Source organism: Neolamprologus multifasciatus, chromosome 14, assembly GCF_963576455.1.
Source record: "Neolamprologus multifasciatus chromosome 14, fNeoMul1.2, whole genome shotgun sequence".
Lineage (NCBI taxonomy): Eukaryota > Metazoa > Chordata > Actinopteri > Cichliformes > Cichlidae > Neolamprologus > Neolamprologus multifasciatus.
In genome coordinates, this window is record NC_140452.1 from 11,188,128 (window position 1) to 11,215,194 (window position 27,067).

The 27,067-nt window shown below is 41.6% G+C and overlaps 1 protein-coding gene and 1 long non-coding RNA gene across 11 annotated transcripts in view; one reads left to right on the forward strand and one right to left on the reverse strand.

Annotated features, from left to right (window-relative positions):
* The window catches only part of robo1 (roundabout, axon guidance receptor, homolog 1 (Drosophila)), a 229,592-nt gene that overhangs the window by 188,166 nt on the left and 14,359 nt on the right, over positions 1-27,067 (forward strand). For 7 of the 10 annotated variants that reach the window (XM_085184211.1, XM_085184214.1, XM_085184213.1 and 4 more), the window contains 16 exons: positions 1,494-1,632; positions 1,788-1,933; positions 8,686-8,801; positions 8,982-9,153; positions 10,749-10,954; positions 12,759-12,840; positions 13,025-13,193; positions 13,280-13,446; positions 13,559-13,680; positions 15,355-15,586; positions 16,403-16,524; positions 18,049-18,220; positions 20,355-20,555; positions 23,319-23,345; positions 25,238-25,280; positions 26,866-27,020. In XM_085184211.1, coding sequence (XP_085040337.1) covers positions 1,494-1,632; positions 1,788-1,933; positions 8,686-8,801; positions 8,982-9,153; positions 10,749-10,954; positions 12,759-12,840; positions 13,025-13,193; positions 13,280-13,446; positions 13,559-13,680; positions 15,355-15,586; positions 16,403-16,524; positions 18,049-18,220; positions 20,355-20,555; positions 23,319-23,345; positions 25,238-25,280; positions 26,866-27,020 — 2,271 coding nt within the window. Of the gene's footprint in view, positions 1-1,493; positions 1,633-1,787; positions 1,934-8,676; positions 8,802-8,981; positions 9,154-10,748; positions 10,955-12,758; positions 12,841-13,024; positions 13,194-13,279; positions 13,447-13,558; positions 13,681-15,354; positions 15,587-16,402; positions 16,525-18,048; positions 18,221-20,354; positions 20,556-23,318; positions 23,346-25,237; positions 25,281-26,865; positions 27,021-27,067 lie in introns of all 10 variants that reach the window. The other 3 variants (XM_085184212.1, XM_085184209.1, XM_085184210.1) reach the window with 2 other exon arrangements.
* Positions 14,537-27,067, reverse strand: part of LOC146503607 (uncharacterized) — a 56,076-nt gene continuing 43,545 nt past the window's right edge. The window contains exon 3 of the long non-coding RNA XR_014877868.1: positions 14,537-25,273. This is a non-coding gene — a long non-coding RNA (uncharacterized LOC146503607). The remainder of the gene's footprint in view (positions 25,274-27,067) is intronic.

Sequence of the window (27,067 nt, forward strand, 5' to 3'; positions counted from 1 at the left end):
ATGTTAAGCTATGATCGTCTCCCTCCCAGGTTACTAAATGGTGTCACTGACCTTTATCAGATGAAGTGTGAGATTACCTCCAATCTCACACTTCATTATGAATCTCAGGCTGTTCTCTGCAGCTTCCCTGCAAACCAGCTGCATCTTGTTTCACCGTAACTGACCTCTGACCCTGATTCTCTCTGGCCTAAGCACAGAACATGTCCAGACTCCTGATTTTTAGCATCATCTTCTTCACTTCCTTTATTTCCTTTCCCCAGAAACCTTTTGTCAAGCTAAGAAAATTACAGTGAAATAAAGTCAGAATACATAAGGGCTACTCCTTCTACTTTTCTGAGTGTCATAATCAAGAAATTCTTCATCTAAGTTCTTAGTTGTCCTTACAACTTAGATTTGTTTAAATGTTCATTAATATGTATTGCCCCTCTTTCTAAATAAAAAAAACAAAACAAAACAACTAACCATGGTATGTGGCTGTGGTTCAGGAGGTACAGCAGGTCATCTACTAATTGGAATGTTGGTGGTTTCATCCCTGGATGTTCCAGTCTGCTTGCCAAAGTATCCTTGGGCAGGATAATGAACCCAGAGTTACTCAAATGCATTGATCGGGTGTGTATGTGAATGTTAGATAGAAGCTGAATGAGACCTATATAAAAAGTGCATCGCCTGCTTGAGTAGAAGAGCACTAGTTAAGAACCAGTCCATTCACCGTGTCCCACCTGATGGAATGTGTTAAGACTAAGAGATGTGAATTTCTTATTTATCTACAACCTCTTTATGACAATACTTAAAATTACTAATATAATTTTTTTTTTTTTTTAACTTTTGTGACTTGTTGAGCAGAGAGAGTCAGACCGAGAGTGGTATATACCATCTGGCTTCTATAGTATACTGGATTTTGTCTTATAGGTGTCTATCTTTGTTGGGGTGGGATTCAAATATTGCTATAGCTTGGATCTATGATGGATTTACAAATAAAAATACTCTAGCACCAAACATCAATATTTGGGCACATGCAGGTGCTCTAAATTGATTTCCCGAGCAATTTGACTTTCAAAAGTCTAAGCTCATTGAATCTTTGTGGTGGCGCTTATCTGGTAAAGTAGGGCAAAGTAAAGGGAAGTTGCACTAAAAAGAGAGAAAATGGTGAACAGCAGAGGAAGGCAAATCAGAAAACTCATTTACTGAACTGACACGTACTAGAAACTGAATAATAATGAGAGATTATATTAGCATGAACACTGACACCTTGGTTTAAATAAATACAAAATGACTGTTTTTGCCTTTTCTTTTTTTCTTTCTTTTTTTTTACTTTCTCCACTGTGATTTATTTTTAGTTTTTTTTTATTTATTTGGATGGAACTGAGACAGATCTGAGATTTGTTTTTTGTTTTTTTGGTTTTTTTTATGGAATCAAAGCTTCGGCTCTATTAAAAAAACATGATTGAAGGACTGCTGTGTGTTCATTTACGTGCTCTTTTTCATCTCTGCAGAGCGTCCCAGCTTTGTCCGTCGCCCGAGTAGCCAGGTGGTATTAGTGGACCAAAGCGTAGAGTTCAGGTGTGAGGCCCGTGGCGATCCAGTTCCCACTGTCCGCTGGAGGAAAGATGATGGTGACCTGCCGAAAGGAAGGTCTGACTCATCAACTGGTCCCCTTTCATCCCACAATACCTGCCTAAGTCACACACTCCCCGTCTTTGTTTGATCCACCCTCGCTTTTGTCTTTGTCTGCAACTGTTTTTGTGTCTTTGACAACATGTGATATATGAGTACCTGTTTTAATCTAGGTATGAAATTCGCGAGGACCACACCCTGAAGATCCGTCGTCTGGTCTCTGCTGATGTGGGCTCCTACACATGTGTGGCAGAGAATATGGTGGGCAAGGCGGAGGCATCAGCTACGCTCACTGTCCACGGTAAGACAAAATACTCCTGTCAAGGCTCGCAAAATTTCAAAATCTCTGGTAGCCCTTCGGGCGGGCATTCTTCAGTTTTTGGTAGCCCAAAACAAATTTAAGTAGCCCGAATAAAAAAAGAATTTTTTTTTACGTTTTGTTTCCTTTACAATATTATACATTAAAGTATAATATTGTAACGGAAACAAAAATTAATCAAAAAAATTGTTAAAATACAAATCACAACAACTGTATAAAAATTAAAACCATCAACTCAAATACTTGGTTCTAATTGAACAGAAATTTCTATGAACTTGTAAGAACTGTGTAGAACATGAATCAGTCTGTGTCAGATCCTGAATCTGAAATTTTCACTGAAGTCACGGGTAAGAGGCAAGTGGAACCAAGATCGAGGCCATTTGCTTTTTGAAGTTTGCAAAGACTGCTAAATTCTGCCAATGGTAGTTCACTCTTTGCAATATAGCACGCTGTTCTAAACAGCTTTTTCAGGAGTTCTTGTTGTGCTTGGTTTATTTGTAGTATGTTTTTTTGCAATTGGTGTTTGTTCTGGGAAAGATACTGCAGACTGGGCAATAATGCATTTCTTGCATTTCTCATGGGTTCTGATGGGGTCTTTCTTAAAATGACTGGTCCCAGTAACAAAGGCGCTTGTCGACTCAGAAATCAAATGAAACTCACAACACACCTGGCAGAACATCATGATATTTAGCTCGTCATATTCCAGCCACAGAAATTCTTTTGTCCATGAAACCAAAAAAGCTGCGCTTTCTTTTTGCCTCATAGTCTGATTTGTCCAACACGTTCTCACTCCCAAAGCGTAACATTTTAGGCTAGGTGACAAATCGTCAACATATTACGTTTTCGGCTACCCACCACATTCCTAAATGACGACCTCGGAAAAATGAGGAAATGTGAGAACCGTATGGACTCAATCTACACATGTTCGCTCTTTTCCTTCAAATAGCTTAAGTCCTGTTTAAGGTGAGGAAAAAGGTTATGGTTAGGGCTAGGGATAAGGTTAGGTTTAGGGCTGGAATACAGGGCTGGAACGTTGATTACCACGGGAGCGTCATTGCACTGGATTTCAGCCATAACCCGCCGCGTACCATAAGAACGCCGAAAGTCTCCTTTCGCGTTCCTAAGGAACGCCGCGGGACGTGACAAAACGTCGCCATGTTACGCCTCGGGAGTGAGAACAGGCTCGATTTGTCATCTCTTTTCCGTGTTGTGATCGGCTTTTCTTTGGCTGACCCTTCTTCACCCTGACCTGTCTTATTTGGCTCTGCAGAACTAAAACACCAGCGTAAATCCTGCTGCTTTTACACACGTACTTACATAATGATCAGCGATTCTTTGCGCACTCAACCTCTGACATGTTTAAGCTTGCTGCGAGAGATTTCACTTGTCGCGTTTGAATAGTAAGCTAATGAGTGATAAGACGATGTCAGAGGAATTGGTGCGCAATTAATCGTCACTCACCAATCAGTGCTGCCGCTCTCTATACACTGTTCGCGCGATCGCAAAATGAAAGCAAAAAGCAAGCGCAAATTCAAACGCGATTTCAATATGTCACATATTGACAGTGGCTCATCGATGTCAATGACATAATTACTCAGCTACATTGGCGAAAGAATGCAAAAGCACTGACATATATTTTCCTATGATAGCCCGACGGGCAGGGCTGAGTTAGATTTTGGTAGCCCGACTGGAAAAATCGCTAGCCCCGGGACATCGGGCTAGCGATTTTGCAAGCCCTGCCTGTAGTCCTACAAATATGTTATTCATGGCCCCTTGGACAGCTATTCTGAATTCATTTCCATTTTGGGTTATTGTGCTGCCTGATTTAAATGCAGTTGAGCCCAGCTACGGTGCAATAATGGTCTTCAGCTTTAGCGCCACATGGTCATCACTTTCAGCTATTCTCTCTCAATTAGCTGATTGATTTCTAATAAAACAAAACGCAAAAATCCATAACAGCTGTAGAGAGCACATGGGAGCTCGGCTGTAATCGATTTCATTTGCCCTATACAAGTGGCATTACTCCGGAGGCCTGTCTTCCTTCACATTTTAAGATGTACAATAGTATTTGTGAAAATATGGAATATCTCAGTGCCTCCAGTAGCCGTCTCAACTGGATGTCTTATTAACACAGTTGGAATATAAAGCAGCTGGTCACAGAGTATGAACATTCAGAAAGAAGCCATTCAGAGGAATTGGGGGCTGGGATCACCCCCCCCAAACCCTCCTGAGAATCAGAGGAACACAGAGACCATTTAACGGCAAACTAAGGGGGGATGCTGAGAGTCGGGTGAGACAAGACGGGTGGGAAGGAGGGGGGGGGAGCTTAGTGGTGTTGGATGGAAGGGCAGTGAGTATGTTGGTCATGGAGGTGCCTCACCAATGATGCAGAACAGGTTGGGATTTGGGGCTGGGGGCAATTGTGGTGAAGAGGATAGAGGGGGAGAAAGAATTCTCCAGTGAGGTCAGTCATATTAATGTCACTACCAGCAGTCTGCACAGCCGAGATTTAAGGAGACAAGGCAATTCTATTCCTCTGCCAACCCCCAAGTGTTAAAAAAAGATACTTCATCCTCACATGGCTACCCTTTGCAATTATTTCTTGCTTTTCTCCACAAGACAGCGATCTTTAGATTGGTTTGAGGAGCAAGATTAGGCACACCTGCCAATAAACCCGTCAATAAATCTACTTCTCTTATTGCCTTTTTTCATTCTTTCTCTCTCCCTGATGAAAGCTTAGTTAATGAAAGGGAACAGCATTGATGCACCAGTTCAATAAGCTGTTCTCCTGAGCAAGGGTCATGTTTGAAATTCTAAAACCTCTCCTGCCCTGAGTGGAAATTAAATGTCTTAACCTCGGGCCACTTCCCTGCTGTGTGGAGAAGGAGAGAAGCAAAGCCCTGACCCTCTTTTAATACATTACTGTTTGCCCACATATTATAAGAGTTAGAAAGGTACAAAAAAAAACACTTAAACTACAAAGAAAAACCACCTCCACAGAGTTAGAAACCAATTTTTTCTCTCCAAGTGTAACACCAGGTGAATAGCATATAACTTAAATTATATGACTCCTTGAGCTAATGCTATGGTTAAATCCAACGATGGCTGATGCCTAAACCCAAGTTCCTAGAATCATTTCCATTTATCCTTGAATTTCATGACTTTTATTCAGACCAGGACATGAGGAGGCCATGGAGGTTGTGGCCACTGAGTAGTCCAGCTAATTAAAGACTAGCAGGCCACAGTCCCACGCCCGGAAATGACATGCTTCTAATTACAGATGTGGGCACAGGAATGGAAAGAAAAGCTGGGTAATTGTAGGTCTGAGCAGGCCGAAGTAGAGTAAACGATGTATAGGTAGTGAGATGCCGCTATAGTACTGAAGACAACAGTATTATGGGGGGCAGTCGTTTAGCCTGTGGGTTCAGTGGGCATTGCTGTTGCCCCGAATCAAAACTCAAAGTAGGGCAATATTAAAATTAATAAGCCTGAAAAGTAAAGGGGCATATAAGGCTGAAATGAAATGAATATAAATATTCTTTGAATTGAAGTTTTTCTTCTAATTGTGTGGTCATGTGTAAATGCAAGATAAAACCAGTTTAATTAAAACTGGATTTAAAAAAAGGTTCAATGTAGAAGTCATTTCCTACAATGTCATTATGAAATGTCTTTATCATTGCAGCTGATTGAGCAAAAAAAATATTAGAACTATAGCGAGACACGCAGTATTAAAGATACTGGCCTTCAAAGCGAATCTATTATAGAGCGGGGCAGTTTCTGAGAAGAATGCTGTTCTGTATGGACGGGGAGATTTTCACGCTTTCTGTGGTGGGATTGTCGGCGAACAATGACGACATTGTGAAAGTGGCGCCTGGGGCTATTTTTCTTTCAATGAGTCTGCTCTCATTACTAACTTAATCAGTGAATTATTGTCTTACACATGTGTTTGTCAGTCTGCTACAGCTCCTCTGGTCTTATAAATATGTCAAGTGAAATATTCATTTGATTGATGAAAGAAACACAGAATTGGCCAAGTCACCAGCTCTATTTTATACATTGATTGTAAAATAGCTAATCTAAGCCACTTGAGAATGTAGTCCTGAGATAGTTTGTTCAGCTATTCATTAAGTTATGAAAATACAAAATCGATAAGGTTTAAGAATTAGAAAAAAAAACACACTACAGTGGGCATGGGGACAATGTGTATGCAGTATGTTTGTTAATTAGAGTTTGCTAGTGAATGGCATAGGGATTTAAACATTGTTTCACATTGTAGTGCACAGAATTTTAAAAAAGTCGATGTGTTATTATTTCTCAGCTGCTTAAGTTTGTCCTTAGCCATGATTTATGTGCAGAAAGGTCATGAATGCAATGGTGGTCCCCAGAGCAGCGCTGCTAATAACCCATGTAAAGGGTCTGGAAGGAGACTTGGAACTGGTGCCAAAACAGAGTGAATGAGAGGAACTTTCCCGCCGGCTTTGTGTGTGCAGTTCAAGTTATAATAAATACCAAAACCTGTGATAATAAATATTTGCCTGTTGTTGTGAGATCTCCACTTCGGCTCATGTACAGAATACAAAATCTCAGCAAGGGACAGAATAAAGTATGATGTACATCTCCCAGTGGGAGCTGCTATTAATCAGGCCAAATCCTCTGCATGCAGCCTGAGTCTTGTGTTGATGACAGGCCCACTGAACAGCAGCCTCGATCAAACCCCTATAAATATCTCTGCTGTGGTCTTCGGTACATAGTCTGCCTCCTATTGGACTGGATGCCACAGTGCTCGGTGTGTTTTCCTCGGCTGCTCTGATCAGCTTATCGATAGACTAACCTCTGCTCTTTGAGCCAGAAGAAAGCTCACAACAAAGTAGCCAGGTCAGGTTTAAAGATCTCCTCTCCCACCAGGTCCACAATTGTGATCACAGCAGCATGGGAGAGGTAGGGTTACCTAATTAAAGGCTTAGACACACATGAATGGGTGTGTGGAAGCGTTGCAAGGTGAAGGGGGTGTTGTGTATGTTCACATGACTGTGTGTTCCTGGAGCATCTCACACATGGATAGTGCTGAGCGTCTTCTAGGTTTGTTTGATGTGCGTGCTATTTGCATTTTAAAGGCCAGCGATAGGCAGGGGGAGGAGGAAGAGGTTGGTCATTACTCTGACTGACAGCGTTTATGTTTCCGAGGGAGCCGTTGAAGCAGACAGATTAGATAAGGTGAGTGATTGGCTGGGGGAGATTTATGACCGGAGAGTGACAGTTAACATTCACCTTGTGTTTTTATAGTCCCGGGGTACATTTGCAAGGCTACATTTAAGAGACTGTGGTGTAGCCATTCCTAGGGGTGCTCTAAACCTCATTAAGGGTGTAGGGATGTTCACCTTCACACAACACCTGGAACAAGAGGAAAAAGGATAAACAAAGCTTGATGTTGCTGAGCATAAAACATCTGCTCTGTGTGCTTCATATCGCTGTGCCTTTTTATTTCACTTAGTCTGCCATTTTTCCTGTCCTTGAACACCTTCCCAAATTAAAATCACATTGAATCAGATGCATTTCAATGCCTTTCTGACTCATTCACAGGAATTATTCTTTGCATGTTATCGTGTGGTCCCTAGGGTTTGAGTGAAGTATGAAATATGACATGTTTTACTGATGATGGCATGCTTATTTGTACATGTGGACATCACATTGTTTTCCTTGTCTCTCCTCTTTGTGTCATGCTGTTTAATATTTATTTATTCACCTTTGGGTTGTTGTTGTGTTTTTGTTTCCTTTTTAGTTGTGTCTGGTAAGTTGAAATGTCACCCGTCACCTATTCACCGCCCTGACAGAGACAGGAAGCTGTCACAACCCCCCTCCATTCTCCTCACATCACCTCTCCACCATCCAATCAGCACTCATGTTTCAGTTGTCACGGGCAACAGTGGCAAAAGGACATTAATGGGTAAAAAAAAAAAAAAAAAGTACACTCAGCTTGGGCCTCCAAGGTAAAGCTGCACCATTTCATTCTATTATTTTCCCCTTTTTTTGCATTACCAAACCCCATCTTATTCATGGACAAATTATTTCTGTATTTCAAGTGACAGTTTTCAGATTGCTTTTCTTATGTATTATACAGCCACTGTGTAAAAAAAGATGAAAATGTGTGCAGAGTTGTATCATTTGAGGGCATATCCACAGCGCTTTTGATATTAAAAGCGTAAACTGGGCTGCCTCTCGACCTCTACATACAGGTTATTTGACCTCACAGACTGAGACTAGTGTCACCATGTGACATTGGTCTGTGTCACCACACTTTGTCTGAGATGGCCTTTGTCATTAACATGCATGGATATGGCATTGTGGTTGAGGTCTGCACTACTGGAGGGTGTCAGCATGGACAGATGGCTTAAATTTATTCCCCATTTCCATGTAAATTTTAATGGTCCATGCCCTTGCCCATGCAAATGAGGGGCACAGGAGTGAGCCTTGTTTTTTCTATTCATTACAACAATAATATGCTTGCATTTTTGCATTTGATCAGCATACTGTTTGATCTGCTGTGCACACATCATGTAAAGTTTTGAAAACGAGCCGGATTCAATAACAGATTAAATACAAGCACATTGGCCTGCAGTTACATTTCCTTTGTCTTTTATTCATAGAACTCAGACCCTCTTGTAACTATAATACTGTGATAAATGTAATAGGCAGTAGTGTGTTTGTCTATTCATTGGCTAACCATTTTCATGGCTGTCCTCCAGTACCACCAGCGTTTGTGGTAAGACCGAAGAACCAGGTGGTTGGAGTTGGCAGAACTGTCACCTTCCAGTGTGAGGCCACTGGAAACCCACAACCGGCCATTTTCTGGCAGCGGGAAGGCAGTCAGGTAAATAAAATAAACTGCAGTAAAAGTTTTCATCTCAAAAAGCTTTGTAAATAACTATTTGTAAGCTTATTTCACACGATTGGCTATCATTTTAGAATGAAATCTTCCATCTGTCCAGTTGATTTGCTCAAGGAAATACTAAAATGGTGACCACATGTAATCCTTTTTCATCCGTTCTAGAACCTGCTGTTCTCCTATCAACCTCCTCAACCCTCCAGTCGATTTTCAGTGTCTCAGACTGGGGATCTGACCATCACTGATGCTGTGCGCTCAGATGGGGGATACTACAGCTGCCAGGCCCTCAACATTGCTGGCAGTGTGATCACCAAGGCTCTGCTAGAGGTCACAGATGGTAGGCAAACTTTTTTTAAACACCATTTTTGCATATAACAAAGCCTGACAGAGAATTAGGAACACTAGGAGGAAATTTAGAGGAATATGTCGGATAATACTTCGGAATTCATTGGTTCATTGGTATAATACTGTTCAAATGTAATGCTGTGGCTTTGCTTCAGAGCATATTAATATCCAAAGTGAGGTTTGTGAGGTCTGGTCTGGCCAGTTCGTTGTGTTCCTGTCAGAGGTAGAGACTCTCTGGTGCCTGTGCACCCAGACCGTGGCGCAGTACTTGGCTTCGCTGGCTTCACACTGGCTAAAGTCTCCTTCAGTATTCCATGGCTGGCTTGTTGCTACTTACTGTTGGAAGACTGTAGCCATGTGGTGAGGTCTGGATTGGGTCCTCTAATTACCCTTCAACCAATCCCTGACAAGCCTGGTGGACTAACCTTGGCTTCACTTCCACCATTCCCACAGTAATCTGGGCAGCTATTAGTTTGTCTATGACACACCTAGATTCATCCCTTCATTTACCAAATGTCCTTCTTCATTTAAGACCTACAATGGCATGCTCCAAATCTACGTCCTCCTCTCTCTCTCATTCTGTCGTGCTCTCTGGATAATAATAACAGTTATTAAAGTGAGCAGGCCGCTCTGAGGCCACTTCTTCTCCGCAGGCAGATTTGGTAATTACAGGTCATGCTGACAGTGTTTTAGTAATTGCACCATCCCCGGCACAAAAGCAAAGACAAAGCAGCCCACAGATTACACCACAGCATGGTTCTGAAGATCTACGCACATATACATATATCATTATGTGTTGCTTTTACACTGTGTTAGATATTAATTTGAGTTCTTCTCACTGAATGCAACTTGCTAGTAAATCAGTGGGGCTGACAGCAGTGGTCATCAATAGTGCTATGAATAATAATGATAATCTGGGGGAGGCAGAAAACCTATAGTAGGAATATGATGAATCGCAAACGGCAGAAATTATTTAAAGTCTTCCGCTGTTTTTGTGCATTACATCCTTTTTCTGTCAAACACACGCTTTTACTCTGTCTTTGTTTGATTTGTGTTGAACACCCGGGGTTCACAGGCTGTGAGACAGGGAGGAGTTTAAACATGCTCATGCTAATACCTTTGTCTGTTCTGGCTAGATGTTTTTTTTAAGCCTTTTTTTCCCTGTTTGGTGTTTTATGGCAGGGGGATGGGCCAGGGAATTGTTGGCTGCAAGCGTTTTTATGTATACTGCTAGTCGTCTGGTGGATCTGCAGCGAGAGGACTGAAGTATCTGAGCCGCTTTCATTTTAATTACACTGTTTTTATTTGGCTAAGTTGGACTCCTGCTGTTGAATGATTAGAAAATTGCTTCCAGTTCTTAAATTGAATTTAATTCCTCTCCTGCTACCCTTGCAGTTTTCCCATTCTTTCATTGTTACAAGGTTGTTTACCCAATTCTCACCGTTCTATACCTTTTGTGCGTTTACTCCCACAAGCTGGATATAACTGACTGAATCCCGTGTCTTTTCTTTCCCCGCTACACCACATGAAACCTTCACAGATTAGCGCCATCCACATAATTGCCCATTTTCCTTCCTGCTTCCACAGTTGTGTCAGACCGCCCGCCACCAGTCATCCGCCAAGGCCCAACCAATCAGACGGTGGCTGTGGATGGCACGGTTGTTTTTAACTGCGTGACATCTGGTAACCCTACACCCACCATCCTGTGGAGGAAGGACGGCGTCTTAGTGTCCACACATGACTCCAGGGTCAAGCAACTGGACACAGGTGCACTGCAGATACGCTATGCAAAGGTGAGACACCTGGACACGTTTAAAAAAGTCTGTTTTTAATGTCAAGCAAAGTTAAAGGACAGCGTAGTTCCCACTGCTGTTCATAATTTCACTCAAAATCTGCTAAATTGCCATGTGTTTATATACGCTATATATAATACATGATTTCAATTAATTTAAAATAGACTTCAAGGTTGCCCATATCACATGCATAATGTGCTTGGCAAACCCCTGCTGGTTGGTAAGTAAAGCATGTGTTGCCTGCCAGCAGCCAACCCTCAGCAGGCTGTCAGTCAGTTGCCGCAGATCTGAAATGGAGTCTGTGAAGTTGAACAGTCTGTAGTTCTTGTCAGTCAGCGGGCGCTGTGGGCTGCGTGTGTGTGTGTGTGTGTGTGTGTGCGCACACGTCTATGTGTCATGGCAAGCTGTGTGATGCTGAACACACTTCTAGGTAGAGACAAGGAGGGGGTAACGACGTGTCTTCCAGATGGAGGCGTCACAGGGTCAGAGGTCACGTCATTTTGCGGCGTTCTGATGAATGCCGGCACGTCTTGTGGTGACAAGATTGCAGTGCGACTGGGCCGCCAGGCAGGAAAGGAGATGCGTTTGAACCCTTCCCCTGCTGTAGAAGAGTAAACTGCAGGCACTTTACATTAATGAACTTGTCATTTATACCAGACAATATTTTAATGAAGATGTTTTTGTTGTGTGGGGTGATATATTTTATTCATATTGTTTTGCGGGTGTTACTGTTTTAATGAATTTTATTCTTATTTGGGTGGGGGGGAAACAGAGGTCTGTCGACAGGATATGCTTATACTTCATGATTCAAACGTTTATCTTTTTCATTTTTTTCTGTTTTACTCTGTCTAAACATAAGCACAGTAGTGTCAGAATAGCATCAATCACTACCAAACCGTAACAGAGTTATTAGTATCAAGCAGAGGCATAGACTCCAGCTGACAGAACAGACAGTTTTAAAAATGTATCTTTTTGTAATCTGTGCCATCATGTTTATGTTTCATGTTTGGCTTATTAGCATCTCAGAAACTTGTCAACAAATCTCAGTTAAATTAGGAGGAAATTCAGGCTACAAGCCAAGAAATTCTGATTTGTCTTTGGTTGGATCCAGATCCAGATATCTGGAACTTTGACTTTATTTTTTAAAGAGAACATGTGTTTCTTCAGTTTTTCTTAAACTGCTGCAATTTAATTGAAAGAACTCTTTCCCCTGAATCTAATGCATTAATAGAATTTTATTAAAATATTATTTTTAGTCAAAACAAACTAGTCAGAAAGAAAGACAAATAAGCCCTTTTCCAGTTATGCCCAGTTCCACAAATATACTAAATTACCCATTTGCTGCACAATGGTTCACATTTTCCAAAATGCAAGTGAACCTTGTCTTTGTCTGGCAAAGTTACAGTACATCTACAAGCACATGAATCAAGGTTTAAACATATGCCACATGTGTTGCACAGAGCAGTCACTTTCATGTTTGGCATTCAGGTGGATGGCAAAGGGAGAAAAGGTCTCCAATTAGTGTATGATCCTGTGAAAATCTTTTCCATTTGACTAGGAATGCTCTGCCACTTTTGGCCTTTCCAGCTGCTTTCCCCCAGTTTCTGCTCAAAAGGAGATGATATTGAGATTATCAGGCAATGACAGCTGCCTGCTACAGACTCCTTCAGCATGTCAATAAGCAAAAGCAATGATGGTAGGGTGAAGATAACAAGAGGCAGAGCCCAGTTCAGGAAACCGTGGGACACATTTAAATAATTTCCATTTAAACAAATATCCTCCCTTCTCCTCCTCCTCCTTTCAGCTCAGTGACACTGGCACCTACACCTGCACTGCCTCCACACCCAGTGGAGAGGCCTCTTGGAAAGCCTATTTAGAGGTCCAAGGTAAGCCAAACCACTTTACTAAGAAGTGTATTTTTTTCTCGTTTATTTTGGTGGTTGTGTTTATTTAAACTGAAGGAGAACACGAGACATAAGCCTTGGAGATGTTCCACATTCCCCTGGTTGTTGGAAAACAGCAGTAGACTATGTTTTCCTTATTATTTGCCTTTCTCTGTTCTGCATTTAGAATCTGGGGCCCAATTCCAGCCAAACAGACCTACTGACCCAAACCTGATCCCCAGCGCTCCTTCCAAACCTGAGGTCACTGATGTTACCCGTAGCTCTGTCACGCTTTCCTGGAAACCTAACCTTAATGCTGGAGCCACGCCCACTTCCTATATCATAGAAGCCTTCAGGTAAAGCTTGGCCATGAACCAACTAATAACTGGAGGGCTTCATTTAAAGCTTTTAAATCTTAATTCTCTTTGTGGTGTGTCCACAGTCATGCATCAGGAAGCAGCTGGCAGACCTTGGCAGAGCATGTGAAACCTGAGTCATTTGTACTGAAGGGCTTGAAGCCCAGTGCAGTCTACCTCTTCTTAGTACGGGCAGCCAATGCCTATGGGCTGAGCGATCCCAGTCCAATCACTGATGCTGTGAAAACACAAGGTGAGAACTATATAATAAATTCTTATTGATGTAAATTTTAAAATATAATAATGTCACATTTGGAGTTTTAAAATATGACCGCTATTTTTCATTTTTGTTCACCTCCACACAGATATCCCTCCCACCAGTCAGGGTGTGGACCATCGTCAGATTCAGAGGGAGCTAGGAGATGCTGTCATCCACCTGCACAACCCCACTATTCTCTCCTCCTCATCTGTCAGGGTTCAGTGGACAGTGAGTATAATTTTAGCAATGAATGGACTGTTGTAGTTTGTTTTTTCTCAGGATCAGATTGCAGAGTGGATCGTTGGTATAGCTCATCACTAGAGCTTCAAGGTTAGTTTAGTTATAGGCCTATGGTCAATTTGTCAGACCACTCAGGCGAGCAGATGTACTAACATCCTAGCATGGTACAGAGAAAGGACACTGCAGAAAGCAGCCTGGAACACAATCAAAGTTTTCTTAGTGTCCATCTGGCATCAGTCTGAACTGGTCAGCTGGCCAGAAGCCAAAGGTTTGCAGTTCTGTCTATAGCGGACCACTCATCCACCCAAAGCTAGACTTCAGAGCACAACCTCTTGCAACAGACCATGTAGTGCTATATAACAGTGTGTGCCATGCCAGACTGTGCCATCTAAGATTGAAAACACTTGACGGCTGTTAAAATAATACGAGTGAGAAGGAAGAAGCTGCCAACTCATGCTCTAAAGTAGAAATGGCTTACAGATGTTAAAACGGATAGGTGGGTGAGGAAGAAGTAGAAACGGCAGCTCATGATGATTTTTCTTTGCTGGTACAAGTTAAATAACAAGTACCAATGGCCTTCTATAACTAATCTGGCAAATGTATGTTTTTGGAACAATGCAAATACGCTTTTGTGCTCCACCGACTTCCTTGCATAGTAGATATTAGACTATAGGATGGGGGTCACCAAGGGGTAAAAACAATCCCAGTTTTGTCTTTTGACACAAGGCCACCCCAGCATTCCCAGGTATTATGAAGTGCCATAGTGAGTGATAAATGGGGCTTAGGAAATGTAAAAAGGACACTGACATGTCAAGACTGATTTAAACCATTACTGCCCAGTTGCTCCGTCTCGCTGGAATGTTCCAGTAAAAGACATGACAGGAGGGAGCACCACAACTTCCTTGTTTTGTGGGGTTAAATCTATTCTCAATGTGCAGTTTCTTGGTTTTACATTTTCCTTTGTGTTGTGGTAAATGCTTGCACAGTTTTCAGCTTAATGAAGACCACCTGAGCCAGCAGCATATTTTATGGGGGAGGGATAAAGAAATCACTAAAATCTTTACAAGCCAGTGCTGCCTGCCTTCCACAGGGACTCATAGGGATATTAGCATACTGGTTAGCAGTTATTCTTTTCTTTAACTATGTTGGAAGTAACATTAATTATCACTATGATTAAAAAATGTCTTTATTCAGCTACACACCATTTTTGTGTTTGTTTGTATTTTTGTTTTTTTACTACTACTACTTCGTGTATAAAGGTGCACTTTTTATTCTCTTTCGTGACTTTAGCAGTCAGTAGAGAGCAGGACAGGATGAGACAGGCAGTTCTGGGAGTCTGGGCCCTATTTAAGCAGCTCCAGACTTGGAGGAACCTTTGGCCAATGACCTCATAGTGTGGTTTGCACAAATCACTGCTGCTCCAAATGGCGCATAGACAGACTTTCGAAAGGAGAAATGTAGAAGATGGATAAACAGAGGGGTGATGTGATGAGTTAGCACCCCATTCCATCTGCGTCTGGCGTATCAGTTGTATGAATCCATGGCTGTCCAGTGATGCTACAGTTTATTACGCTGCCGTATCATTTTCCGCTGTTACTTGTGACATGCATGATCCAGTTAAGCTGACACCACCTTTTCTTCTGTTCCTGTTGCGTTCACTAGGTGGAGCAGCAGTCACAGTACATCCAGGGCTACAAGGTGATGTACAGGCCTTCACCAGAGGGGCAACAGAGGAGTGAATGGGCCGTGTTTGAGGTGCGAACCCCTGGGGAGGGCAGCGCCGTCGTGCCGCACCTTCGGAAGGGCGTCACATACGAATTCAAAGTCCGCCCCTTCTTCAATGAATTCCAGGGAACAGACAGTGATGTCAAAATTGGCAAGACGCTGGAGGAAGGTGGGGAGGGTGTAAATGTGTACGGCTGTGTGCGAGAGTGCTTCAGTGCTTGCATGTGTGCATGCATGTTTTCATGTTTACACCGTTTTATATGCACGGCTTGCATGTGTGAGAGAATACAACAGCTGCTGGCAGCAGGCAGGATTATGTTATCGCTAACTGTGTTGTATTCACGCATGCTTGGGTATGGCGAGCAATATAAAACACTCCAGTGCAAGTGTTATACTCATTTTTCATAAGGGTGTGGTTGTGGCAGACTTGTGAGGTTTGGTTTAAACCCAACTGCAAATTTTAATTTGTAGTGCAGAGTGTTTACTGGAGTGCGTGCGTTTTTCTGTGTTGCATGTGTGGGAGTGTTTTGATCTTTTTCTGCTGGATTCTCCTATGTTTCCAATTGTGTCGATAATTGTTTCTGGAGTTCTAAACATAACGTTTGTTTTCTCATAAGCAGCAAAATGTCTCTTTGTAACACTCACGCACACTGTGACTTTTTCTTTTTTCTGCGCTTAATTACCATCATAGGTTGGCGCTCACACAGCAGCATATGCCGCAGCACTATAAATGTCTATTCTGAATAACAGTTGTTTGCTTTTACCCCCCAAAAACACTTACATTTAGCAAAGTGATGTTTCAGATTAAAAGAAATGCTTATAAATTTGATAATTAGTGATTTGTTTACACATGAGCTTTAGTCACGCACAGAAGAAATTCTGACAGCTAAATTGCACAGAGAAAGCACGGAGAGACTGTAGGCACTTAGGTGTTTTTTCCCCCTATCATATATGAACATTTTTTTTCTTTTGTCTACCTCCCCAGCCCCCAGTGCCCCTCCTCGTAAGGTTACAGTGACAGAGAGTGGGGACAATGGGACTGCCATCATCGTCTCCTGGCAACCCCCTCCAGAAGAGGAGCAGAATGGGGTGGTCCAGGAGTACAAGGTAACAAGGAAGAAAAAAAAACCCAAACAGCCAGCAGTTACCTCAGGTCTGAGCAAGTGGGACTGTTCAGAAAGAGACACAAAGGAGACAAAACAGAGGTGAAGATGCTCAGATAAAAGAATAACAGAGAAAGAGACAATACATAGACATGGAAAGGTAATGAATTCCTAGATGAGGCATACCTTTGTACACCTCTCAGTGTCTGCTGACAAAAGCTCAGAGGCAGAAAAGTTGGAAAGCTAGTGGAAACAGTTGTGAAACAGTGCCATCTGGTGGAGGTGGTAAATTCACACATCTTATGGCATTTCAAAAGTAAAAATCTATCAGTGCTGTATATTTTTCACCAAAATGTTATTATTATCTTTTATTATTTGCTGGGCTGTAGTGATGCTTTAAGCTGTGATTACAGATATGTGTGTGTGAAGTAGAGATGGAATGTAAGTTTTTTTATGAGTTTAGGGGAAATTATGTATTTTATAATATATGATTGTAGTGGTATTAATGAAAATGAGAAGTTTCCTTTGAAGAACAAACTACTTGCCTTTATTTCCTGCTGTCAATAAAGATGTAGTAGAGACATCAGTGTAGTGTGTGTATAAGAATGAGAGTAAACTAAAACAAAAGACCTCAGTATCTTTCTTTCTGTAACAACTCTAGTCCCCTGTCCTACCTCTTTACCAGATAATATTCGCACTTTAACAATGGCCAATATAGGACAGCACTCTCCTGTCATACATTATGCTGTGGAAGTCTTTTATTTTAATTGGAAAGCCTTTATGAGTTACAAGAAATATAGGTGAGTGGCAAAACGGGAGATGAGGCAAAGGCTGTGAAAAAGTTAAGCCAGTCTTAATTTTCCAGGTAAATGTTTTCTGCTGATAGACTTTAGAGTAATTTCATGGTTTTTAAGTACAGTTCGAGAGTGTTCCCTGCTCATTACTGAGCTCAGTCCCCAGCGGCACTGCTTCTCACCACAATTTTTAAGATGCACAGGAAATTTTAAGCCTTTGTAGTTTTCATCACAGAAGTGCAAAAACACACACGCTGGATGAAGTGAGCATATTAACACAGTTAACTGGTGGAAGGAGGTAAAGAAAACAGACTGACAGAGGTACAGGATGTAGATGTCTCTGAGTCCTAATCCCAGGTTAAAGTATACTTCTGTGACCCTGTTGGAGTTTGTCTGTGAGACAGCCGCCCTTCTAGGGACTCGCAGCTCTAAGCTTCTGCTAAAATTGGGTTATGGAGATGATTACTGTTTTTAATTGGTTTGAGACTGCTCCGTGACATGTTATGACTACCTCAAGTAATAATAACCCTGTGTTGAGCATATTCTGTAAAACGTTGTAAGTTATAACATGTTTTCCTGCCTCAGAGATGAAACGCAATACCCACATTGTGCTAAAATGGCCCCAGCCTATTATAAGAGCACAAGACCAGTGGCAGCTACCAAACTAAATGTTCTCACGAAACGCTCATAACATTGCCTCAATCTCCACTTCATCTTTGTCTCTGTTATGGCAGATTTGGTGCTTGGGGAATGAGACTAGGTACCACATCAACCGTACAGTTGATGGCTCAACCTTCTCCGTGCTGATTCCCAGTCTGGCCCCGGGGATCCGCTACAGTGTGGAGGTAGCAGCCAGCACTGGTGCAGGTCCAGGGGTCAAGAGTGATGTCACTTTCTTTCAGCTCGGTGAGTAGAAACAACTGTTGCTTCTCTCCCCTCTTTTCCTTTTTTAAAAACATTACTTCAGCGCCTTTGTCTTCTGCCAATCCTCACAACTGAGTGAAGTCCAAATATTTGACAAACAATTATGGCATTAATCCAGACATCTTAAATTAAGAGCTTTAGAGAGAAAGGACTTAATGCCAAGTAAACAGACAGTTATGTAATGCCCTTCTTTATGGGAGCAGCCATGTGCAAGCCTCTGCCTGTCTTCTCTTTTTTATCATCAGCGATGTTTTAAAACTATAATTGGAGTGATTATTGTTAGAAAAACATCATCAAACCTGCCACACGGGAGTCTGATGAGTCTGAATGACAGGGGGTCTTATACAGCTTTTGCATAGTCTGAAATAGCTTTAGTTTACAGTAGCTGGCAGTACGATCAACACAGGCACATTAAATTCCTGTGTGGCAGAGCTGTTGAGCTGACTGCCGCACCCTGCTCCATTCTCCAGTCAAGGATGCAATGTTTTCTGCCTCTGCTTCGCTTCAGACAACAAAGGCAATAATGAATCCTGCACTCCGGGCTCAGACATGACATGTTATTAATGCTAAGACACACAGCGGAGCCTGCTTCCGAGGCCAGTTGTTGTAATTTACTTATTGTTTTTTGTTCTTTTAGTCTAGATGGACAAATATTTGGAGATATTTTGTCAGTTTTTATTCCCCAAAGCTCTGAGCTGGCCTACTCGGAAAACACATGAATAGCAGGATGAGGCAGAGAGAGAAAGAGCTCCATCTGGTTTCAAATGTGTGATTGAGTGGGCTGGGATGGGCATGAAGAAGCATTGGCTGTGACTGATACAATTTATCTCACTTGAAGAGTTCCTGTGGTGATTGTTGCCATGTTCCAACACTGCACTGGAACAATGTGCCTCGGGGACCAGCGCTTCACCCAAATGAATTTGTCACACTCAGAGCTTGTATGCGTCATCCCGGCCTAGATACCTGTACAGTCCCTTGTGGGCTGCTTAGTCACATTGACATGCTGCGTTCCCTCGGCCAGACAGAGCCACAAATTGAGAAGACGGCAAAGTAAGAAGGGATGCAGACAAATGGAGACGTAGCCTCAGTGCCTGAGACAAAGAAAGATACGGAAGGGGTAAAGGCAGCGAGCTGGTTTCTTTTGGGAAGTGTTTTTGCTTCTGGCTAAGAGTGCCAGTTTAGAAGAGCGGCTACAACATGAAAGACGCGAGAAAAAGAGACGAAGAAAAAGAGACGAAGACAAAGTAACGAGAACATGAAGAAATTTCAGAGTGACAGGGGTTGGGGCAAGTCAAAGAAAACTTTCATGTGTCACGTATGAGAAAGAATAGACAGATGAGAAAAACAGACAGAGAGCAGGTTGTTGTTGTGAGCAGCTGTACAGCCAGCATCTTTGCAGCAGCACATTTCACAGTGAAACCGGCTTCAAGGCATTCACACCTCAGTTTTTCCACAGATGTGCCCCGGTTTGCTAATTACTGTGGTGTCTGTGTTTGAGCTTGATCTCTTTGGATTTATTTATATGATTATGATACCACTATTGCTCGGTGTGAATGATGCCTCTCTGTTTTCCTATCCGCTTCCATCAGGCTGCTATGCTGCACAGGCTGTTTGAATGTCTCTGGTTGCTTTTATATGCTCACCTGCTATTGTTGACTGGGATTTGCAATGAAAACCTTTTGAATTATAGAAACAACTCCTTTTCCACAACAACCCCAGCCTCATACATACCCGCTGAGATGAAGAATCTTTTTATGTACCAGGAGAAAGAATATCCCTATTTATGTATCGTGCAGGCTCCATTTATTTAAAATGTATTTCTCTATTTCAGTCTTTTTCCACTTAGTTTAGTTTCAGCTTTGAATAATGTTGTTTTCACATTCTCAACTCACATTATTTCACTTGTCCCATCCAAAATTTGCAAGTCAAAATATACATCTTCTTCAATCATTTCTACTTTGTGGGTGCCAGTTTTAGCACTGCCACATGGCTGAATTGCAGCAGCCTGGGGTCAAGTCCCACCACACGCTTTCACTGCTTTTCTGTCTACTAATATGCTGTCTAATGATCGCAAAAAGCACAAAAAATAATTTCTACTTTGTTCTCACTGTTCTAGATGCTTCTGGCCGAATGACAGACACAGTGAACCAGGAGAACCCCCTGTCCCAGCAGATCTCAGATGTGGTCAAACAGCCGGCATTTATAGCAGGCATAGGAGCTGCTTGTTGGATTATCCTCATGGTCTTCAGCATCTGGTTGTACAGACACCGAAAGAAGCGGAATGGCCTGTCCAGCAGCTATGCAGGTATACGCAAAGGTCAGTACACGAGTGTAACAAATTCAACACTCACCGAACTATCAACTTGAATTTCAAATTCAAGGCGCCGGTTTACTTCAGTGAGGTTTTCTCACTGCATTTAGTGAGCGAGCGTGACGCAATTCGGTCTTCCCCATCGTCTTTACCCTAAATGACGCCAACCTACCTGAAATTCTCTCTGTCAAATACAGAAAGATTTCTTTGTAGAGCAGCACTGGAGGTGAGGTCTCCCGTAGAGTACTTTAAGATGCAGTGTGAGCTCCTGCTGAGAGTACTGCATAAACACCTCTTTTATTTTGTTTTCATACTTCTGTCACGGTGTCTTTGCAGGAGTGTGTTAGGAGTGTTTGCAGTCAAGTACATTTTGGGGTCCAAAACTCCTCCTTCACCAACTCCCTTCTGACTGCGCTGGGAAAGGGATAATGTCTGGCTGTAATCTCAGTTTTTCAAGGACACATTTTCACGTGGTCAAAGTACTTTTGAGAGAGAGGCCTTCAGATACAGAGCAGCCAATTATTTCATTCTGGTTAATAAGGACCTCATACCTTTGTTTCAAAAACTCAAAGACTGTATTTCAAGGATGTTGGCATAGCCTCTGCCTAACTCATTCATTTTTTTTACCCGACTTAAAGTAATGAGGTTCATGACATCCCCAGCCTCTGCCCGCAATATTTAGAGTATAAAGAGCGCCATTAGCCCCTCTTTCAGAGTCTCATTTATGTGTTGGCTGGCTTAATGTGTGGCCTTGGGCTGTGCAGCTGTTGCCTGTGAGTGCTACCTTCTACAGCCTCACTTCCAGGTTTAGGTTTACTGCTGATTGCCAAGGTTAGAGAAGATAGACCCTTCAACCTTGATGCACACACAAACAATGATTTTAGCTGTAAATCTGTGGCTATCCATGCTCTCAATTTACTCCAGCCATGATAAAAGTGGGAGCAGTGTTTCTCAAAGTAAAAGAGACCTCAGCTAAGCTTATCCTGATCTCCTGCACATTTACAAATACCTGTGTGGTCTGTGAGAGCTATTGTGGGTTTTTTTTGTTATGTCTTAGATTACAGAGAAAACAAAGTGAAGACCAATATGTGTAGCGTAAGGTTATCTCATGCCCCGCTGTGAATCATATATGTTGATGTTTGGTCAAATTTGGAAGAAAAAGAAAGAAAGAAAGGAAGATGGAAGCTCTTTAGAAAACCAGGAGACAGACATACCTCCCCTTTTTCTTCTCCTGGTGCTCCCAGACCACATGAGGCCACAGTCTTTGTTTTGAAAAGAGTATAATTGCAACCACATGAATCAACAATCTTCGCTAAGCTGAATTTGCATTACTGTGTATCTGTGTGTGACAGTATATCCTAGCGCCATCTCTAAAAGATTACATTTACTTTGTCAATGCAAAATTAGTCTAAACAGCTTTCTCTTGTTTCCCTCATGACGTTATTCGTCATTATTCGAAATACTACAAATGACATCACTGTTAAACACAAATGTTATTATGGGATGCTACAGAAGCCTTCACATCTTTTAGCTCAAGTCATTTTTAAGAAGAGAAAGCAGCAGTTACATACAGTCACAGGTTACATACTGGTTCATCGCTCTTGGGAACAAACATCTGTGAGAATGGCAACCTGAATCTTGATTTATGCATGTTAGTCACGTTTCTATTTCTCACGACTGTTTTGGGTACGTCTCTTCTTCAAAGGCTTTATCAAACAGATAATCTTTTCCAACCACTCATATCTTTCGATTTGTTTGAGCATCAAGGGGGAAGATTCAAACGTGATAAGATGATTGTGATGTTTAAAGGACGTCTGTTCGCACGGGGTACTGTATGAGGTAATTGTTTGAGGAAATAAAAATGTGACAGCAGCAGTATCCTGCTTCTTAGATGTCTCTTCGCAAATGCAGTTTTAGTCTGAAGGCAAAGTGCAACATTTTCTAAAAAATGCACATATTTAAGGCAGTGTGCTGGATGACTACCAGCATGAGGCAAAGTTGCATCAACTGGAGTGTTTACTGGAGCATTCTTAACTTCTTCAAACAGGGAAACGACTAAACTATATTTTAAAGACCATAAAAATATAGAAGTTATTAAAGAATTTAATCCACTTTCATGGGGTTTCTGAACCATTTCATAAACCAATGCTTTAAAAAAAAAAAAGTAATAATAAATATAAATAAAAATGAAAATGTGAAAATAATGTTGTACTAAGGCTTTCATGACCAGGCCATAATTACTTGTTGGGTTGCAATAATCTAAAAAAACAGAATTTGATGCATTTCTTTGCCTGCCACATATTGTATTGAAAAAGTCACAAAGTTAAAGTTAAAAACTATAGCATGATATCAGTAATTCTTGCAGTAAATATCAGATACTTAGGATCCTATTTTCTACAAGAGTTTTCAAAAACAGGAACCCTACTACAGTAGATGGATGTTTAATAAACAATCCCTTCCATGCCTATGCGAGCAATTAAGTTGTGAGGGTGATGATGTAAGTGTTGAGATAGCAACAGACATCTCAACAGTGCGAGACCTCTGAACAGCAGGCCTCTGACAGTCTGGGCCACGGCTTGAACCAGCAGCTGGCTCAACATTCATTTTCCCTCTGGGATGTCTGAGAGGATCAAAGACTAGCAAGTAGCATGCAGCGTGTGAATACAGGCTATTGAAGTGTATTGCGAAACGTATACATTTTGTGAAGTTAATATTTAGAAAGATAGTTCTGATAATTCAGTAACTTTCTTTTTCTGTCTTTTCCAACAGTGCCATCCTTCACTTTTACACCAACAGGTAAGCACCTTCTCCTGCAGTACATACAGTATCTATGTTTTTATAAACTCAATGTACTACAGCACAGGCCTTTTCCCATTTTCACAAACTTCTTGGAACATAAAAATACCAAACAGTGTGCTCAAAACCTTAAGCACATCTCAGTCCAGTTTCCCAACAGAAAAAGGCCAATTCGGGAAAAAAGGGGGACAAACAAAACAACACAAGAAAACAATCAGAATCTGACAATGACAGATACACATCCCCCATAAAATCCAAAAAAAGATGCCTAAACCTATTCAAAGATTCCTTGTTTGTCTTTCAATATATGTTATTCTTTCAGTGGGAAGGTTGTCCTCTTTGTTTCCTTTTAGATACAAACCAAACCAGGATATCTTATAACAACATAAACATTTTCACTGCCATTGGGAAAAGCGTCCTTTAATGAATTAAACAGCCACAGTCCTAATAGAATCATTAGAGAAATTACCAGCTGTAGAGAAGTTGGTGAGGAACACTTGATTAAAAAACAAAGAAAGGCCCAATTAATTGGAACAGTAATGGTCTACCTCCACATAAATGTTCCAGCAAATATTTGAGCTGTTTCAGAACTTAAAGCTCAAAAAAGAGAGACCACAGTACCAAGAATCTGTTTTATAGTAGTGGTAACTTGATCAAAGGGCTGCTGGCAACCTCAGAGGGGATTTAGGAGAATGACACACCACCAGAGTCTCCAACACACCAATTAAATAGGCAAGTGGCAGCAGAGCTAAGGAGGTTATCTGTGAGCTGAAGTGACACAGCATAAAACAGATAAAAGAAAAGCTCCTTGTATATCTGTATCTTTCTGTCCCTGCAAGTCTGTCTTTACAGTTCTCTCCACCTTCTTCTTTCACTCGTGGACTTTCATCCCTCGGAAATTCCTTGTTCCCTTGAGGTGTGTAAAAGGGTGTTGGTGGTGTTTAGCGAAATGGCAAATGTGAAACAGTGTGAATAGATAAGAGGAAGTAACAGTGAAGGAGACAATCCAGTGCACTCTGTGTTTGTTGTTCTACTGGTTGATCCTGTCTGTGCAGGGATTGTATCTACACGGTAGCAGTGCGCTTTGTGTCTGCCTTGAGGCTTGCAATCAGGTAGAATAATTTTGCAGTGGCAGGCTTGTTTCATGGAAATCTTTCAGCTGAAACATAGTCCTTGCTTGCGCGTTAAGGTTCGATTCTTTAGAGAGAAATTCCCTGCCCTGGTACTCTGTGTGAAACCAGGACTTTACTGAGCATTATACTGATTTCCATCTTTAACCAGACCGTGATAATTTAGTTTTGCATAAGATCTCCTCTGGCTACATGCAGAGACCACACCACACACTTCCTGTTCTGAAAGAGAGACATGGAATCAACACAGCAAAGGCCCAACCTACCCCTCTTCCACCTTCTCTCCTCTCAGAGAAGAGATTGTAATTAAAGTTGGAAGTTTATCTCTCCTTCACACACACCGGCAGCTTAGAGCTCCTTGAAAGAGTCCAACTTGCAGCACACAGAGCTTCAAACACGCTGAACCCGAGCCAGACAACCAAAGAGCTCTGCATCTTTGTTCTTCATAAGCCTCTTACACATCCTCCTGCTCCTGTTGCTTCGTGTGTGCGTGTGTGTCTATGACTCACCTGAAATGATGACACATGCATTCAATCGCACACTCACTTGCTCTGATACAAAACACAAAAACAAAAACACAGCACTAGCTTAAAAGCAGTTGTCTCCCAATCATTTTTCACAAAATTGGCAATTCAAAATAAATAAATAATTCACTCAAATAAAGAATTTTATGTTGAACTTACATGACTGTGGTGAAAAGAAGGACATCATGACGATCATAACGTTGGTGGAATCACGACAAACTCATTTTCTCTCTTTCAGTGGCATATCAAAGAGGTGGAGAAGGTGTCAGCAGTGCTGGAAGGTAAGAGTTTGTTTAGTGTCTTTGATAAAAAAATTATTTTAAACATGCGCATTAAGTGAATGAATGCTAAGAATGTAATATCAAATACAAAGAATCCTTAAACCTCCGGAGTATATTAGTAGGGTGTGCCTTGTGTACTTTTCTTTGACAAACACTAGGGGGAGTGCTGTGCCTTTCAAAGGTAGCACAGAGCAGAGGAGAGGGGTAAGGACTTGCATTAAGTATGTAATAATTCTACAGGAACAAAGCCCCATATAGTCTGCCAAATGCCCATCCTTGTCCCAAATGGTGGAGAACCACATGCAACCACCAGGCTGTGCCGTAGCATCACCATAAAACATTAATGGAGCTACATGCATGTACACAGCAGCAACAGCACGCCGCCTAATGTAGTGGAATTGTGCATTTTGCATAAACAGCAAGAATGTCTGGACTTGGACCTGTATATCCATTGGATGGCATTTGGCATGTGTTCATATAACTGGTAAATAGCAGGGAAAAACAGGAAAATATGCATTCATTCATTATGCGCTCTTTACTCTAGTCCAAAACATAGTTAATACTGTAATGTATGCGTGTGTTGTTCTGGTGTTAATGAACAGTTAGCTTGAAGCCATCATTATATTATTCAGTTGTATGACTGAATTGTCAGCTCTGCACAAAGACAATGGTTGTTCAGTATCAACATATAACTGCCAGGGTGATTGAGGAGTCATTGTGAGATTGTATTTGGCTGTACAAGACAAATGTGTTCATTACCCAAAATGAATCCAAGAAATGAGTCATTTAAGAGGGAATGAGAAAATGTAATTCATGGCTAATTCACTGTTTCGATACGCAAACCCAGAGTCACTCTATAGAGATTTGGATACTCAAACAATATATGTTCCTGCATTCTTTTTGTATACTAAATTGATTCATTCAATGAGCAAAAACAGACACTCTTTACTTGGCTTCAGGTCCAATATTAAAGTAGAATCCTGTTAAATGAGCCATCTTGATTTGAATTTGAATTAAAGTTGAAAAACAGGAGACAAGACAGAGATGGATGGCAAAACAATGATAAGGATGCATTTTTCTTCCGTTGCTCAAGTCTGTTCTCCTTGTGTACAGCTTAAAAAAAAAACACTTTTCAATGATAGAGATATTGTGTGACACTGTGGAATCTACTCTGAGTATTTGTGGTTCACTGCCTGTTCAGGACGTGGATTTCGCAGCATTGGGAGAGAATTTTATCTAGCTGTCTAATCCAGGCGGATCGCTAATGCTCACGAGGGCTCAGGGAAAGTGTCATCGGCTATGGCCAAGCCAAGCACACACAATCTATTTAGCTGGGCTTTTTTCTAATGTGCTCCCTGGGCCTGTGTGTGGCCAAAAGGCAAAAAGTGCTAAAGCCGGATTTCTACTTTTCCCCTTCTCAGCTGGATAAATAAACTCACATAATCTTCTCTTTCAAATATTATGTTATTGTGGGTGTTGCAGTTCATTCACATAAATGTCACTGCGGCATTGGCTTGGTTTCTTACTATTGTTAACCACTTGGTGCCCTTTTTGTTTTTTTCCTCCTCCTTTTTTTTGTCCACAGGCCTGGTTTACTAAACATTGGGGACTCTGCCACTCAACCCTGGCTGGCTGACACATGGCCCAACTCATGTTCCAACCACAATGACTGCAGCATCAACTGCTGCACTGCTGGCAATGGCAACAGCGACAGCAACTTGGCAACATACAGCCGACCAGGTATGCATGTTTTGTCAGTGCCGTATGTAGTCAACAACCAAAATAAA